This window comes from Phoenix dactylifera, chromosome 5 (genome assembly GCF_009389715.1).
Source record: "Phoenix dactylifera cultivar Barhee BC4 chromosome 5, palm_55x_up_171113_PBpolish2nd_filt_p, whole genome shotgun sequence".
In the NCBI taxonomy this organism is placed as follows: Eukaryota; Viridiplantae; Streptophyta; class Magnoliopsida; order Arecales; family Arecaceae; genus Phoenix; species Phoenix dactylifera.
Genome location: NC_052396.1, coordinates 11,246,052 through 11,262,945, shown reverse-complemented (window position 1 = coordinate 11,262,945; position 16,894 = coordinate 11,246,052). Strand labels below are relative to the sequence as shown.

The window sequence follows — 16,894 nt, the reverse complement described above, 5'->3', positions numbered from 1 at the left end:
TACTTCTATGCAATTGAGGTTCTTGTGAATCATTTTCTCTTCATGTACTCCCACGAGCTTGTGAGTCACTCCCACTATCCCTGAGAGGTTCAAGATTTTTTCCTTTCCTCTACCAGGATACTTGAAGCACCTGCTTCCTAATCCACCATTTTGTAGAACTCTAGTTCTTTATTAACCTCACCTCTACTTGGGAATTCATCCTTGATGAAATCCACATCTTGTGACTCAATTTCAATCACACTTCCAACATGTTGCTCCCCTATATTTCTTTCCTTTTGGGCCTAACTTTACATGTTTATGAGAAGTATCGTGAACAAAACACACTGATCCCCATGGTCTCAAATGACCCAAATGGGGCTTTTTGCCGGTCCATAACTCATATGGGATGGAAGGTACTAATTTAGAAAGTACGCAGTTAAGAATATAGGCAACAATCAAAAATGCGTCCCCTCAAAAGATATTGGTAGGTTTGCTTATGCCATCATTGACCTAACCATTTCTAACGATATCCTATTCTTTTTTTCTTCTGCATCATTTTGTGATAGAGTTCCAAGCAATGTTAGTTGTTTTTGGATTCCATATTTCTCACAAAGGACTTTAAATTACTCAGATAAATATTCACATCCATAGTCAGTTTTAAGAGCTTTAATGCTCTTGTCTTTATGATTCTCTACTTTGCCTTTAAAACATCTAAAGCACTTTAATGCTTTTGACTTGTAGGAGATCAAGTAAACATAACTAAATCATGAATAATCATATATGAATGTAATGAAATAGAAAGCTCCATGCCTTGCCTTCACATTAATTGGGCCACAAATGTCCAAGTGGACTAATTGCAACATACAAGATACCCGGTTGGTTTTTCCAAATGATTTTCTTATTATCTTTCCCATAAGATGATGTCTGCATGTGGGCAAAGAGACTTTAGCAAGTGAGCCTAGAAGGCCTTCTTGAACTAACCTAGCCATCCTATCTTGCCCAATATAGCCTAGTCTAGCATGCCTTTTAATAGATCCATCATAAGCATTATCAACAGAAGCCAACAAAACAGTTGAATTATTATTAATTGAATCAAAGTCCTACACTATAAAACCATTGAAAACAAAGCCACAACCATAGTAAAATGTTCCAAAGTAAATTTCGTTACTCTCGGACTTGAAATGAAATGAAAATCTAATTTAAGCAAAGTTACAGCTAAAAGTAAATTCCACCAAACTTTCGGAGCATAAAGGACGTTATGGAACAATAGGGTGCAGCTAACCTGCAAATCTAGCTTGCAGGTACCAATTCCTAGCACCTCAACACTATCTCCATTACCTATGGTCACTCCATGACTCCCTGCAGAAATTTGGCGGTACTCCACGAACCAAACTCGATCGGTCTCTCACTACATGCTCAATTGCTGCTGAATCTACAATCCACGCAAAAACAAGAGAAAGCAACCATAACATGACTATCCATATTTAAATTGCGAGTTTCTAAGTTAGGGGGTACCATTTTTTGGCTCAGTGCACTCACGAGAAAAGTGTCCTTCCTTTCCACGGTTGAAGCATGTTAGATGTATGCCCGAGAAGCCAATCTGGCTGACACATTGTTAATTCTAGGAACATAATTTTGTACTTGACTATTTATTATTGAATAAATAAAAGGCATTTTTTTCATTCATATTGTTTATGTGTCTATGAATCATCCAAGAATTAATAAGATGTTGATGCATATTCTTAAGAGTTAAGAATTTGAGCCATGCACCATTGGTGATTAAATTTCTGAATGCTCCTGATCAGTGGATCATCACGAGGACGGTGATCGATCCGATCAGTGCACACATTGCTTTCCTTATGGATGGATGAGACTCGAGTCTACGGTGTGGAGACACTAAAGTAATAGTGCAGGTGCTTGTTAGAGAATAAGGATACTGAGCATGACCAATACAAGAAGTCACTTGGATGTCTATTCACTCGTCAGTGACTTGCTTGATGTTGCAGTAGTGTAACTGGTCCTTTGACCTGCGGTGCTTCGGCTACTCACAGTGAGGTTATTGTAGTTTGACTGCGCATACACATGGCCTCTAGACATATGGGACCATGCAGTGTAGATTGGCTACAGTAGGTTCACTGTAGAAGTAGGGTATGCACCTATATGGAATCTATCGACCTTGGTAGATAAGGAGAGATCCTATGTGATTTATAAGACTGAGTTCGTAAGATCTCGGTCGAGGCAGTATGCATAGTAGAGAAAGAGTTTTCCACTCTCGAACTTAAGTCAAATAAATCTTCACATACGACAGACGATGGGGTTTGACGAGTTGTCCATGACCTCCGTCCTGTAGGGATCCACGATAGTAGGATTGTATCACACGTTAACTGCACCTAGAGGTTCATCATTCTATTCTACTGGGTAGCCACTATATGCTGCTAGGTGTCACTGGTAGATGGTGAGACTCACAGGGAATATCTCGATGATCGATAAACCCTAATGAGTTGAGTTGGAATCGTTCTAACCCACTGAAAGAAGTTTTCAATGATATTGTGATAGAGATCACAATATATCTCACTACCAGTCAGAATAGAACCTATAGGGTCACACACACTAGAAGTATTGACCGATCCGATGGTTGAAAAGTGATTAGGAATCACAAGTAATCAATTCGATTGATAATCAGTTGAAGAAGGAACAATGGGATTAATTAATTGGACTTAAATACAAATCCTACTTAGAGTAGGATTCCTAGAGTCCTAATTGGATTAGGACTGGGAGTTCTACTTGGAGTAGGACTGGGATTCCTACTTGAAGTAGGATTCCCACAATCCTAATTAGATTAGGATTTTGAATTTATTTTGGATTCCTACTTAGAATAGGATTCCTAGAAATCATAATTGGATTAGGACTTCGGATTCAAATTAGAGTCCTAATTGGATTATGACTAAAATTGAATAAATCCTAATTGGATTAGGACTTCTTAAGTCTCCTAATTAGATTAGGATTGAAGGGTTCAATTGAGTCATGGTTCATTAAGTTCTAATTGGATTAGGACTTACCAAGATTAAACCCAATTGGTTCACCCTTGGTCTAAGCCTAATTAGATTAGGGCTTAGCCACATTAGGGCCTCCCAATTCTTACTTAATGAGGATTAGGGCAACACAAAAGGGAGGGGCTCACGCCCCTCCCCTTTTGTCTTCTTTGGTGCGGCAAGACAAGAGGGGCCGGCGCCCCTCTTGGAAATCAATCAAGGAGCTCCTAATTTGTAGGAGCTCCACATCTTTTTTAAGGAGAAGAGGGGGGCAGCACGTAGGGTATTGAAAGCCCTTCTCCTTGTGCCGTACGCCCCCTCTCCTCTCCTCTTAGATCAGCCGCAAGCCAGAAGAGAAAAAGACCCTTGGCGGTCTCCTTCTTCCTCCTCCGTTTGGGATTCAACGCAAGGGAAAGGAAAGGCTGCATCTAGCCTTTTGGATCTTCTCCCTTGATCCTTTTCATCTTCTTTCTCCTCCCTCTAGCATTCAGGGGTTGATTGAAAGGGAGGTGATCAGCCATCAAAGTAATCTCTGTAAGGAAGCTAGCACCCCGGGGAGATTGGAGCATTTGGATTGGTCCTCTGCTTCGTGTGAATACCCGTAGAGGCCGGACGCTTGTGCGGCTTCAAGCGAACCTTCATCCTAAAACTACGAACTCCAGTTTGCGGTGATCATCTACCCGCACAAGGTGAAGATCTGATCTTCCAATTGTTTTAAAATTTTTAATTCTAATCTATCTACGAACGGTCTTGAAACAATGTTCATGCGATGAACGGTTGATCCCGCGCATGCTTCTTCCGCTGTATCTGAATTTTTTAAAATTTTCTGCGGCATGGGTGGGTTCCCAACAGTGGTATCAGAGCCTAGGCTTCGTAGTTTAAGATTAGAATTAATTTTAAATAGGCATATAAGATCTGAAAATTGAAAGATTATGCATGCTGAAATTTTTCTGCATGCAGATTTTTTCAAGGATGCTGATTTTTACATGCTGATTTTTATGTGATAAATTGATGATTCTAATTGCATTGTTAATGGGATTACAAAGTTTAAAATCATGTTTAGCATGATCAGCAACCCATGTCATAAAATAATCAATCAAATTTCAGATCTGAAAATTATAATTGTTGCATACGGTGATGATCATAGGATTCAAACCCTTTTGGTATCAAATGTAATGACCTGCGATGTGTAATGTCATGTAATTTTTTAGATGCTTGCATGCATCTTGTTTGATGTTTTGAGGGGCCTGCGTGCCTCCTAAAAGGGGATGTAATATATATTTTTATTTTATATATATCTTGTTGTATATCTGTGATGTGATGTACGTCAACGATCAAGTCAAAGACAATACATGGGATGAACGGCGATTTGAGCGGTTGATGGCGATTGGATCAAGAGTTGATCAAGGATCGAATCAAGGAGGCTTGGAACCAATTCAAGAGTTGAAGACCAGTTGATTGATTAACGTATATGTGCTTATAATATGACCTAATTAGAATCCATGATCATCACCTACTTAAAGTTTAGCTTTATTTATTGTCGCGATTATAACTGCCTGCGATGTGCCGTTTGCATGTGATGTAAATGAGAGCGGGGTAGATAGGTTTACATGTGATGTAGCAAACCCAATTGAGACCTAAATTAAAACCTCCTCAATCAAGTCAAGAGTGAACCAACATGAGCGAGTCATATTAGATTAATTGATCTAATTGGTGTCTAGGAAAGCATGAAAGGTGGTTACTTAATTAGGACCTTACTCTCTGAGTAAGGGGAGCCTTCCACCTGCTTACCTGGCCAATTGATCGATTACCTCTTATGAAGAGCTCAAGGTTGCAAACACTATGACCTGATTAATTGATATTAAGTCTAAAGGTCTTCCACTGTAGTAGAGTTGCTAAGGTCTTTCTGATGTTGATTTGTCTCGGCTGGACACAGTGGGCAAGTTGCATCGGGGGGCTGGACCTCTCTATAGACATGAGATGTTGTAGGATAAAGGTGGGGTTGGGCACTAATAACTGTTAGGTGAGGACCCAATGACGACTTTATTTCTACGGTTATACGGTGGGTCTGACTTAACTAAGGAATGGGACCAATAACTGTTAGGTGAGGTCTTCATAACTTAGAGACCAAGTAGCACTGCAAAATGCTTAAGAAGCATTGTACAAGAGTTGTACACTCATCTATTTGTGTGTCACCAATAACTGTTAGGTGAGGTGGCATGTAAATCGGTGGGACCGCAGTACCCACTAAAAACTCTAGTCGTGTAGGATTTCCGTTTTCCTACCAGGGGAGTGTGAGGAATTCGTGAAAATGGTAGGAGGTACATTTGTTCTAAAAGACCCTAGAACAGATTAGGATCAAGTACAAAAGTCTAACTAGAATCTTTACTCTCTGCAGATCATAATGTCAGCCTCAAACCCTTTGATCCGTATTCTTGAGACCAACCGATTGACCGGTACCAATTACAGAGACTGGCTTAGGAATCTCAAAATTGTTCTGAGTTGCGAGAAAATAGGCTATGTGCTCGACAATGACATCCCCACATTACCAGCACGTCCGACTATTGATCAGCGTGCGACGCATGAAAAGTGGACAGACGATGACATTAGGGTCAAGTGCTATATCATGGCATCTATGTCCAATGAACTCCAATGCCAGCATGAGAATATGAAGACTGCTAGGAGCATACTGGCACACCTGCAAGAGTTGTATGGTGAGCAGAGTCGCACAGCTCGTTTTGAAGTATCCAAGAGGCTCTTCAAAGCAAAGATGCGTGAGGGGCAGTCTGTCCATGATCACGATCTGACTATGATCAAGGATCTGAAGGAGCTTGAGAAACTCGGTATGAACATACACAAGGAATTGCAAGTAGATCTGATCCTTCAATCCCTACCTGATTCATTTGGACAGTTTATAGTAAACTACCACATGAATAAGATTGAATGCACTAAGACTGAACTATTAAACATGTTGGTAACTGCTGAGGGAGCCTTGAAAGGTTCAAGGGGCAATGTACTTGCTGCTGAGCTAACTTCTGGTTCCAAGAGAAAGTCAACTTGGAAGAAAAAAAGCCTGCAAAGAAGCAGAAGAAAGACAAGAAGCCAAAGAAGGAAGTTCAAAAGAAAAAGGCTAATGACAAAGGAAAATGTTTCCACTGCAATGTCGACGGCCACTGGAAGAGGAGCTGTCCTTCATACCTCGAGAGCCTGAAGAACAAGAAGGCTGACACACCTTCAGAAGGTATAGACTTGCTCATAATTGAAACTAATCTAACGGTTTCTTCTACTTCTAGTTGGGTTATAGATTCTGGTTCTAGTGCTCATTTACGCACTACCATGCAGGGTCTAAAGGAAAGTAGAAGGCTGGCGGAAGGTGCGGTAACCCTTCGGATTGGCAATGGGGCAAAAGTTGCTGCTATGGCTGTGGGCACCTACCATCTGCGACTACTGTCTGGTTTTAGTTTATTACTTAGAGACTGCTATTATGTACCTGCTGCTAGTAGAAATTTGATTTTTGTTTCATGTCTAGCACAGGAAGGTCATATTTTTACATTTGACAAAGACTGCTATTCTATTTATTTCAGAAATAAAATAGTCGCACGTAGTTTTATGATTGACAGTCTCTATCATTTGCATATGGATGTATCTGTAAATGTGTCTGAGCAAGAAGTGAGTGCCAAAGGATCCAAGAGATCCAGGGATGAGATAAACTAAAAATATTTGTAGCACCTCAGACTTGGCCATATTGGAGAAGACAGAATGAACAAAATGGATAAAGATGGGCTTCTCGGCTCATTGACTTCTGAGTCATATTCAGTTTGCGAGTCCTGTCTTCAAGGGAAAATGGCTAGATTGCCCTTTGTAGGACATGGGGAGAGGACCACTGAAATACTTACCCTAATACACACAGATGTGTGTGGCCCATTCGATGTGCAAGCTAGGGGACGTTATTCGTACTTCATTACCTTTACCGATGATTATTCACGGTATGGGTATGTGTATCTTATGAGACACAAATCTGAATCTTTTGAAAAGTTCAAAGAGTTCAGAAATGAAGTAGAAAAACAAACTGGAAAACCTCTTAAGGCTCTTCGATCAGATCGAGGAGGAGAATACCTTAGTGGAAAATTCCGGAACTATCTCAAGGACAATGGCATAGTCTTACAATGGATTCCTCCGGGTACACCTCAACTCAACGGGGTGTCAGAGAGGAGAAATCGGACTCTATTAGATATGGTCCGGTCCATGATGAGCTTCACTGATCTACCGATATTTTTTTGGGGAGATGCCTTACTTACCGCAGTATATCTACTGAATAGAGTTTCCTCTAAATCCCTTCCTACCACACCGTATGAGATATGGCATGGTAAGAAACCAAGTCTTGGTCATCTCAAGATTTGGGGATGTCCGGCCCACGTCAAAAGACTACAGGCGGACAAACTAGAGGCTAGGACCATAAGTGCTCATTTTATAGGATATCCTAAAGAGTCATTAGGATACAATTTTTACGTCTCAGAGGATCACAATATGTTTGTGAGCTGTCATGCCATCTTCTTGGAAAATCAGTTTATCCTTGATAGAGGCAGTGGGAGGAAAATTGAGCTTGAAGAGAAAGTCTCTGAAAAGCAACGAGTCATGGATCCTATCGAACCCATTCATATAGAGCCAGTACACGATGTCCCTCAACCACCTCGCAGATCTAGTAGGGTCTTCCATCCTTCCGATAGATACTTAGGTATACTAGAAGAGGATACCGAGAAAATATTCCTAGTGGGAGATAGGGATCACATACAGGATCCCAAAACCTACGACGAGATCTGATATCGATTCCGAGAAATGGTTGGAAGCTATGAAGTCAGAGTTAGACTCCATGCATTCCAACCAAGTCTAGACCTTAGTAGATCCACCAGAAGGTATTGTACCTATTGGATGCAAATGGATCTACAAAAGGAAGATAGGTTTGGATGGAAAGGTAGAGACCTATAAAGCAAGGCTAGTGGCGAAAGGGTATAGTCAACGCGAAGGCATTGACTATCAGAAGACCTTTTCACCTGTAGCCATGCTAAAATCCATCCGAACATTGCTTGCCATTGCAGCATTTCATGATTATGAAATCTGGCAGATGGATGTGAAAACTGCTTTCCTGAATGGATATCTTGATGAAGATATCTATATGGAACAGCCTTTGGGTTTCACTTCCAGTGATGGAGATCACAAGGTCTGCAAGCTGCAAAGGTCCATCTATGGACTAAAGCAAGCATCTCGGAGTTGGAACACTCATTTCGATGACGCAATCAAAATGTTTGATTTCATCAAAAATGAAGAGGAACCGTGTGTTTACAAAAAGAATAGTGGGAGTGCTGTCGTATTTCTCGTACTGTACGTGGACAACATCCTCCTGATAGGGAATGATATTCCCATGCTAACCTCGGTCAAGGTCTGGTTGTCAAAAGAGTTCTCCATGAAAGACCTTGGGGAAGCATCCTATATTTTGGGAATAAAGGTCTATAGAGATAGATCTAAAAGGATGCTTGGCCTATCACAGAAGATGTACATAGAGAAAGTGCTGAAAATGTTCAGCATGGAAAACTCTAAAAGGGGTCTCTTACTCCTAAGGCATGGAATTCATCTCTCCAAGAAGATGTGCCCCAACACATCTGAAGAGATTCAACGCATGAGCAAGATCCCCTATGCATCAGCAATAGGGAGCCTCCTGTATGCCATGCTATGTACACGACCTGATATAGCCCTTGCTATGAGTGTCACAAGCAGATATCAGTCGAACCAGGTGAAGAACACTGGACAGCTGTGAAGAATATTCTTAAGTACTTGAGAAGAACTAAAGATTTATTCTTGATTTTTGGAAGATCATCAGAGTTAAAGGTAGAAGGGTACACAGATTCAGACTTCATGACTGATGTCGATGATAGGAAGTCAACATCTGGATATGTGTTCTTGTGCAATGGTGGTACGGTGAATTGGAAAAGTTCTAAACAACCGATCATTGCTGATTCTATTATGGAAGCTGAATACATCGCCGCCTCTGAAGCTGCTAAAGAAGGCTTCTGGTTCAAGAAATTTATTGCAGAGTTGGACGTGATGACATCAGATGCCATAACTCTCTACTGCGATAATAATGGCGCCATAGCTCTTGCTAAGGAGCCAAGGTCTCATCAGAAGTCCAGCACATAGAGCGGCGCTTCCACCTCATACGCGACTATGTTGAGAAGAAGTATGTCGAGGTGCAGAAAGTAGACTCCGCGAACAACGTGGCAGACCCATTCACTAAGCAGCTGAGTCAGCAAAAGACTGAAGCCCACCTTGAGAAGATGGGACTAAGATATATGACCAATTGGCTTTAGTGCAAGTAGGAGATTGTTAGATGTATGCCCTAGAAGCCAATCTGGCTGACACATTGTTAATTCTAGGGACATAATTTTGTACTTGATTATTTATTATTGAATAAATAAAGGGCATCTTTTTCATTCATATTGTTTATGTGTCTATGAATCGTCCAAGAATTAATAAGATGATGATGCATATTCTTAAGAGTTAAGAATTTGAGCCATGCATCATTGGTGCTTAAATTTCTGAATGCTCCTAATCAATGGATCATCACGAGGACGGTGATCGATCCGATCAGTGCACACATTGCTTTCCTTATGGATGGACGAGACTCGAGTCTACGGTGTGGAGACACTGAAGTAATAGTGCAGGTGCTTGTTAGAGAACAAGGTACTGAGCGTGACCAATACAAGAAGTCACTTGGATGTCTATTCACTCGTCAGTGACTTGCTTGATGTTGCAGTAGTGTAACTGGTCCTTTGACCTGCGGTGCTTCGGCTACTCACAGTGAGGTTATTGTAGTTTGACTGCGCATACACATGGCCTCTAGACATATGGGACCATGCAGTGTAGATTGGCTACAGTAGGTTCACTGTAGGAGTAGGGTATGCACCTATATGGAATCTATCGACCTTGGTAGATAAGGAGAGATCCTATATGATTTATAAGACTGAGTTCGTAAGATCTCGGTCGGGGCAGTATGCATAGTAGAGAAAGAGTTTTCCACTCTCGAACTTAAGTCAAATAAATCTTCACATACGACAGACGATGGAGTTTGACGAGTTGTCCATGACCTCCGTCCTGTAGGGATCCACGATAGTAGGACTGTATCACACGTTAACTGCACCTAGAGGTTCATCATTCTATTCTACTGGGTAGCCACTATATGCTGCTAGGTGTCACTGGTGGATGGTGAGACTCACAGGGAATATCTCGATGATCGATAAACCCTAATGAGTTGAGTTGGAATCGTTCTAACCCATTGAAAGGAGTTTTCAATGATATTGTGATAGAGATCACAATATATCTCACTACCAGTCAGAATAGAACCTATGGGGTCACACACACTAGAAGTATTGACCGATCCGATGGTTGAAAAGTGATTAGGAATCACAAGTAATCAATTCGATTGATAATCAGTTGAAGAAGGAACAATGGGATTAATTAATTGGACTTAAATACAAATCCTACTTAGAGTAGGATTCCTAGAGTCCTAATTGGATTAGGACTGGGAGTCCTACTTGGAGTAGGACTGGGATTCCTACTTGAAGTAGGATTCCCACAATCCTAATTAGATTAAGATTTTAAATTTATTTTGGATTCCTACTTAGAATAGGATTCCTAGAAATCCTAATTGGATTAGAACTTCGGATTCAAATTAGAGTCCTAATTAGATTAGGACTAAAATTGAATAAATCCTAATTGGATTAGGACTTCTTAAGTCCCAATTAATTATTAATCTAATAAATCAAGATGACTCCTAATTAGACTAGGATTGAAGGGTTCAATTGAGTCATAGTTCATTAAGTTCTAATTGGATTAGGACTTACCTAGATTAAACCCAATTGGTTCACCCTTGGACTAAGCCTAATTAGATTAGGGCTTAGCCACATTAGGGCCTCCCAATCCTTACTTAATGAGGATTGGGGCAACACAAAAGGGAGGGGCTCACGCCCCTCCCCTTTTCTCTTCTTTGGTGCAGCAAGACAAGAGGGGCCGGCGCCCCTCTTGGAAATCAATCAAGGAGCTCCTAATTTGTAGGAGCTCCACATCCTATTTAAGTAGAAGAGGGGGGCAGCACCTAGGGTATTAAAAGCCCTTCTCCTTGTGCCGTACGCCCCCTCTCCTCTCCTCTTGGATCAGCCGCAAGCAAGAAGAGAAAAAGACCCTTGGCGGTCTCCTTCTTCCTCCTCCGTTTGGGATTCAACGCAAGGGAAAGGAAAGGCCGCATCTAGCCTTTTGGATCTTCTCCCTTGATCCCTTCATCTTCTTCCTCCTTCCTCTAGCATTCAAGGGTTGATTGAAAGGGAGGTGATCAGCCATCAAAGTAATCTCTGCAAGGAAGCTAGCACCCTGAGGAGATTGGAGCATTTGGATTGGTCCTCTGCTTCGTGTGGATACCCGTAGAGGCCGGACGCTTGTGCGGCTTCAAGCGAACCTTCATCCTAAAACCATGAACTCCAGTTTGCGGTGATCATCTATCCGCACAAGGTGAAGATCTGATCTTCCAATTATTTTAAAAGTTTTTAATTCTAATCTATCTACATAGGTTCTTGCAACAACGTTCATGCGATGAACGGTTGATCCCGTGCATGCCTCTTCCGCTGCATCTGAATTTTTTAAAATTTTCTGCAGCATGGGCGGGTTCCCAACAAAGCACTCCAGCATACTCGTCTTTCTTCCTATGCTTGCCCCTATTTGGGCTTCGTTGCAGTCACCTTCTTAGGTGCCATGTCATCAGTTGCACCCTTTTTAGGGCCATTTCTTGGATTCTTGTGCTTATGCTTGCACAAGCTCAACTTGGCCACATAAGTAGAACTCTCTACTGGTTTAGCAGCTGCCAAGCACAGACTCATATTCTAAATGATGTTTTACATCCTCAAATGTTTTAACATTCTCATTGTACGTGAAATTTTGGCACATAGTCTTCTAAGATTTGGGAGGAGAGCATAGCACAACCTGAACTTACTGCTCATCAGTTAAGTTATTTCCAATAGCCTTCATCTGTTGGATCATGGATATCATCACCCTAGAATACAACTTCATCTTATGCTGAGCATGCATCTTGTAGGAGTCAAATTTCATGGTCAATCCATGTAGTTTAGTGGCCATAGTGCCACCAAACCTTAGTATGAGAGCATCCCACATCAAACGCGCAGTTTGGTACTCTTCAAACTCACCAATCAGATCATTATGCATACTGCTTAACATAGTAAAGCGCACAATTTAATCATTCTTGCACAATGTCTCATAGGCATCAAGATCCTTTTGGTGTTGTTGGATACTTCCTTGCGTAGGTTGTATAGGTGCTGTCATGGAATAGATGAGGCTCTCCAAGATCTCTTATTGTTGACCCAATGGATTGATTTTAATGAGAACAAAATATTTGAGTATGATACTAATGATTTTTCTGTTCTTAGAGTAGTTAATTTGTATTATAGGAAGCTCGAAGAAGTTGAAAGATTAGAGAAGCATGGAGAAATTTTTTGAAGAGTTTTGAGAGTTTTTATAGTGGATAAGTCAACCCTGAAGAATCATGAGTCGACTCCTACTAAGCACGAGTCGACCCCAGCATAAGTTGAGTCAACCTCAGAGTGGCCGTAGACAAAAAATAGAAAGCGGTAAAAACCAGCCCTTTTACGAGCCGACCCTAGTGAAACTCATAAGAAATGAACCATCCCACTAATTCAATTTAATTAGCCATTTTATGGCTTTTAATTGCCGAACTTTTGGTTTTTCAATTATCAAGCATACGCCTCTTCACTAGCTCACCCATTGAGCTTCAAAGGATGAAATACATATATATGAAGAGTCGGGCAGCTAAAATGATATGAATTTGCTCACTTTGGACATGCTCAGTTTGAAAACTTGGAATTGGGGAGAAAGGAATAGAATGAAAGGAAAAGTTAAAAATTTTAATGTTTGGGAGTTTTTTAATTGAGGAAAAGGAAAAGAAAAGGAGGGAATAGGAGGAAAAATTTTGGGCTTCAATTCTCTCCTTTCTTTCCTCCCATAAGTGGGAGGATTTGGAGAAAAAAGAAGTGAAACTTAATATTTTTTTTATAATACTTATTTTACCCTTAAATTAAAGAAGTACCAAATTAAAAGGACAAATATATCCTAGGGACCCAACCCGATCCGATCCGACCCGACCTGATTTTCTAGTGGGTTGGGTCTGGGTTTAAAATTAGGACCCGAGCAAGGATCCAGGTTGAGTCGGGGTCACTCATGACCCGGTCCGACCTGATCCATTTGCACCTCTACTTATAAGCATGCTCCTTTTATAATAAGGATATTTTAGTTAAAATGTTAAAAAGATATGCTTTCTTTTCTTTTTTCTCTAAACTCCCAAACAAAAAGAAGGAAAGTACTTCATCTTCCCTCCTAAAACTCTCAAACAAAAGGAGAGGAAAGTCTATTCTATTCCTTTTTTTTTTTCCTTCCTTATTAAAGTTTTTATTTCTTTTCTTTTCTCCCCAAAACTCCCAAACGGAGGGTAAATCCCAATGTCTGACAAAATGCAACAAGAAAGCATGGAAGAGGAGGTACAGCATCGGCAGTGAATTCTTTTGTGGGTATGGCACTCAAAAAATGCATATACTATTATTAGGGTTTGAGCTACAAGAATGGCTCAAAGATTTTCCTAATTGTGTGAGGACAATCTGTAATATATTTCTAGAAACCTAACAGCACTATGCATTTGGAGAACACGCGAGAAGAAAATTGAGACAAAAGCATAGAGATTAGTTGGATGGTGGTGTTTTGTCATGACAAAGTACAGAGCTGACTTTAATAGTTACAAGTCATTCCAATATATGCTTACGGGTTCATTTTATTTTCAATTGCTCCTCGCCAAGGGGCAGGCCTATCCTTGTTCCTGAGATTCCATCCGTTTCCATACTAATGGTCTAAAAGGTTAGCAGCATTGTAAAACGTGGCAGGGAGCCTGTGGCTTTTAAGTCTTCTTTTGATGTTACACATCTAGAAGTTTGTTATACCCACAACGATTGATTACTTATTGATACTTTATGCTGAAGGAGCCTACAAACACCATTAAATTTAACTTCTGAAACATGGAGTACTCATTCATTTTTCTTTTGCAAACACCACTAAATTAAATGAATGTTGGTAGGGCTAGCTAACCATCTGATCCCTAGGTAATTAAGTAAGACTCCACAAACGCGTGCAGCGCAAAGAGTAGAAAACATTGGCAGAAGACCTTGTCACTCGCTTAGTATTGCATTGTTTTATTTCCATGTAATTGTTTAATTTGTTAGTCTGCTATGAAAATTCTCCGAGCTATCGCCCTTTAAATTCTAGCCCTCTTCTCCCAGTTCGTCACAAAGGCTAGACCCTTGAGGCTGAGTTCTCTCATACTTGCTCAACTATCCAAATTGGATTGCTGGCCCTGCAAGCATCTGCTGGCCGGCAATGGGATGCGGGAGATGCGAGAAACCGAAGGTAAATTATCGGAAGGGGTTGTGGTCGCCTGAGGAGGACCAAAGGCTGAGGGATTACATCCTTAAGCATGGCCATGGCTGCTGGAGCACAGTTGCTGCCAAAGCTGGTGAGTCTCCACCTTTCCATCCATCAAAGCCTTCCAAACGGTCAACATTAATTTGTACTGCAGAAATCATGTCTCAAGGCATACAATGTGACAAATTTGCTTTCATTTTTATCGTAAAGAAACAGTTTATGTACTTGGGTATTTGCTGGTCCATTGATCATTCTTTTGGCTTTTTTCTTAGCTACAAAAATTAGAAGGCTTTGCATTCTTTGTTAATTAACTTTGTAGAAGGATTTAAGGTAAAAGACAACTAAGAATTCCATCCGCACCAATACTCATCAAACCATTGTCTTCGAAATTAATCCGCTTCATTTTTTTTCTAGGCTTACAACGAAATGGAAAGAGCTGCAGATTGAGGTGGATCAACTACCTGAGACCCGGACTAAAACGTGGCATTTTCTCTGCTGAGGAGGAGGAAGCAGTCATAAACCTTCACGCCATGTGGGGCAACAAGTAAGCAGTTGTCAACGTGCATTTGATCTTTGTGTTCTATTTAACCAAGACCAACTATCACTTAGGTCTCAGCTTTTTTACAGAAAGCTAGTCTAGCTTCTTTTTCCTCCTCTTTCTTCCTCAGTGATGAGCATGCCATGTCGATTTATCCATCATATCATCTCTTGTTTTCTATGGTAATTCTTGCAATATAAGCAAATTAGCTTAATGCATTCAGCTTTTGATGTCATAGGTGGTCTCGGATAGCAATGCACCTACCGGGAAGGACTGATAATGAAGTGAAGAACTACAGGAACTCCTATCTTAAGAAGAAGGTAGTAAAGTTTGAGGGATCAAATTCTTATGCCTCAGGAACCAAATCTCAAGAATCAGGTAACCAAAGTCCAAAAATGAGCCAAATTCCTGAAGAAGTGAGTAAACAAATTCTAGGTTCCAGTTTTCTTGAGCCACTAGAATCATCTTCGGTGGACTCACGCCCATCCGCGCAATGTAGTATCGACCATGATTCTTGTAGAGGGACACTCCATCCTCCCTTGCCCAAAGTTTTGTTTGCAGATTGGTTATCCATGGACCATGCGACCAGCCAGAGCTTACCAAACACAGATGGTGGAATGAATTGCCAATGGGACTTCAATCTGAATGCCGATGTCTTCCAGTATGGATCGTCTCGGGTTGATGATCCATCTAGCAGTGATTTTCTTCATGGATTTGGAGACACAAGCATCTATGGGGAGTTTCAGTTACAGTATGAGCCTGGAGGTCAGATCCTAGGAGGGGCATTTTATGATGATTTGCCCATGGATGAGACTGGTCGTAGTTTTGACACAAACCAGGATGTAATTTATTGATTCATATAGACAAGATTATGAATGCGGTAGGAACTGCTCTACTTGTGAATAAACATGTCATTGACTTGAAGAGAAGGATGGGGTTACCCATCAATGCATTTCATGAGAGAAAATGTGGCATTGTCATTTGAGAAATCTTTGTGCAGGAAGCATGGCAAAAATATAATAAATCAAGAAAAAAGAAGTCCAAATACTGGAAGAAACATGGACTAGGGACCATGTTTGATTCGAAATTGAATGTAGAAGTTTATCAACTTTTCAGCATATCTTTCTTGCCAAAAGCTTCATCTTCCATCAGCATAAATTCTTCTATCATTCGTCATAGCAAGTGTTCCGAATTATCAGAGGCTTTACTCTCTTTACCAACTCTTTCATAAAAACAATGCACTTCATCAGCATTTCATACAAAAAAACTGTTTAAGTACTCCATTTTTTCTGACAAATAATGTATAAAAAAGACACTGAATAAATTAATATGGATGATTATGCTATATAAACGGCTCGATTTTTATGAAAGAGTTGGCAAAGAGAGTGAAGGGTCTGATACGACCATTCCTTAGCGTTTGAACTCTGCAAGTATCCCATATTTTAATTTTTGCCGTACATTCATTCATCATTTTTTTATCCAATACGACTAATGAGTAGAAGTTAAGGAACCAGTAGCTTTCACCAATATAATAGGATAAAATTATGATAAAAGAATGAAATGTCCGAGAGATGCAAGAAAAATATTACTAACTACTCATTTGTGAATTGTGAGAGTTTGGTGGTTGAATGGTCGCAGCGCAGAAGTCTTTTGTTTGGCCTCTTGAAGAGCATGAAAAGTGTTCAAACGGCTACCCTTAGCTGTTTATATAATAAGAGAACAAATTCAGTTCGAGTGTCCACAATTGTAACTACATATTTTCGGAAGAGGAATCAATGGGAGTAGCCACCATTTCATAGACTAT

The 16,894-nt window shown here is 40.5% G+C and overlaps 1 protein-coding gene across 1 annotated transcript; it reads left to right on the top strand.

The window, feature by feature from the left end:
* Nucleotides 1-14,360: 14,360 nt before the first annotated feature.
* On the top strand, nt 14,361-16,266 carry LOC103698631 (transcription factor LAF1-like). Its single transcript, XM_017840943.3, has 3 exons — nt 14,361-14,643; nt 14,967-15,096; nt 15,329-16,266. The coding sequence occupies exons 1-3, from the start codon at nt 14,508-14,510 to the stop codon at nt 15,942-15,944; spliced, it is 882 nt and encodes a 293-aa protein (XP_017696432.1). The 5' UTR covers nt 14,361-14,507; the 3' UTR covers nt 15,945-16,266.
* The last annotated feature ends 628 nt before the right edge of the window (nt 16,267-16,894 follow it).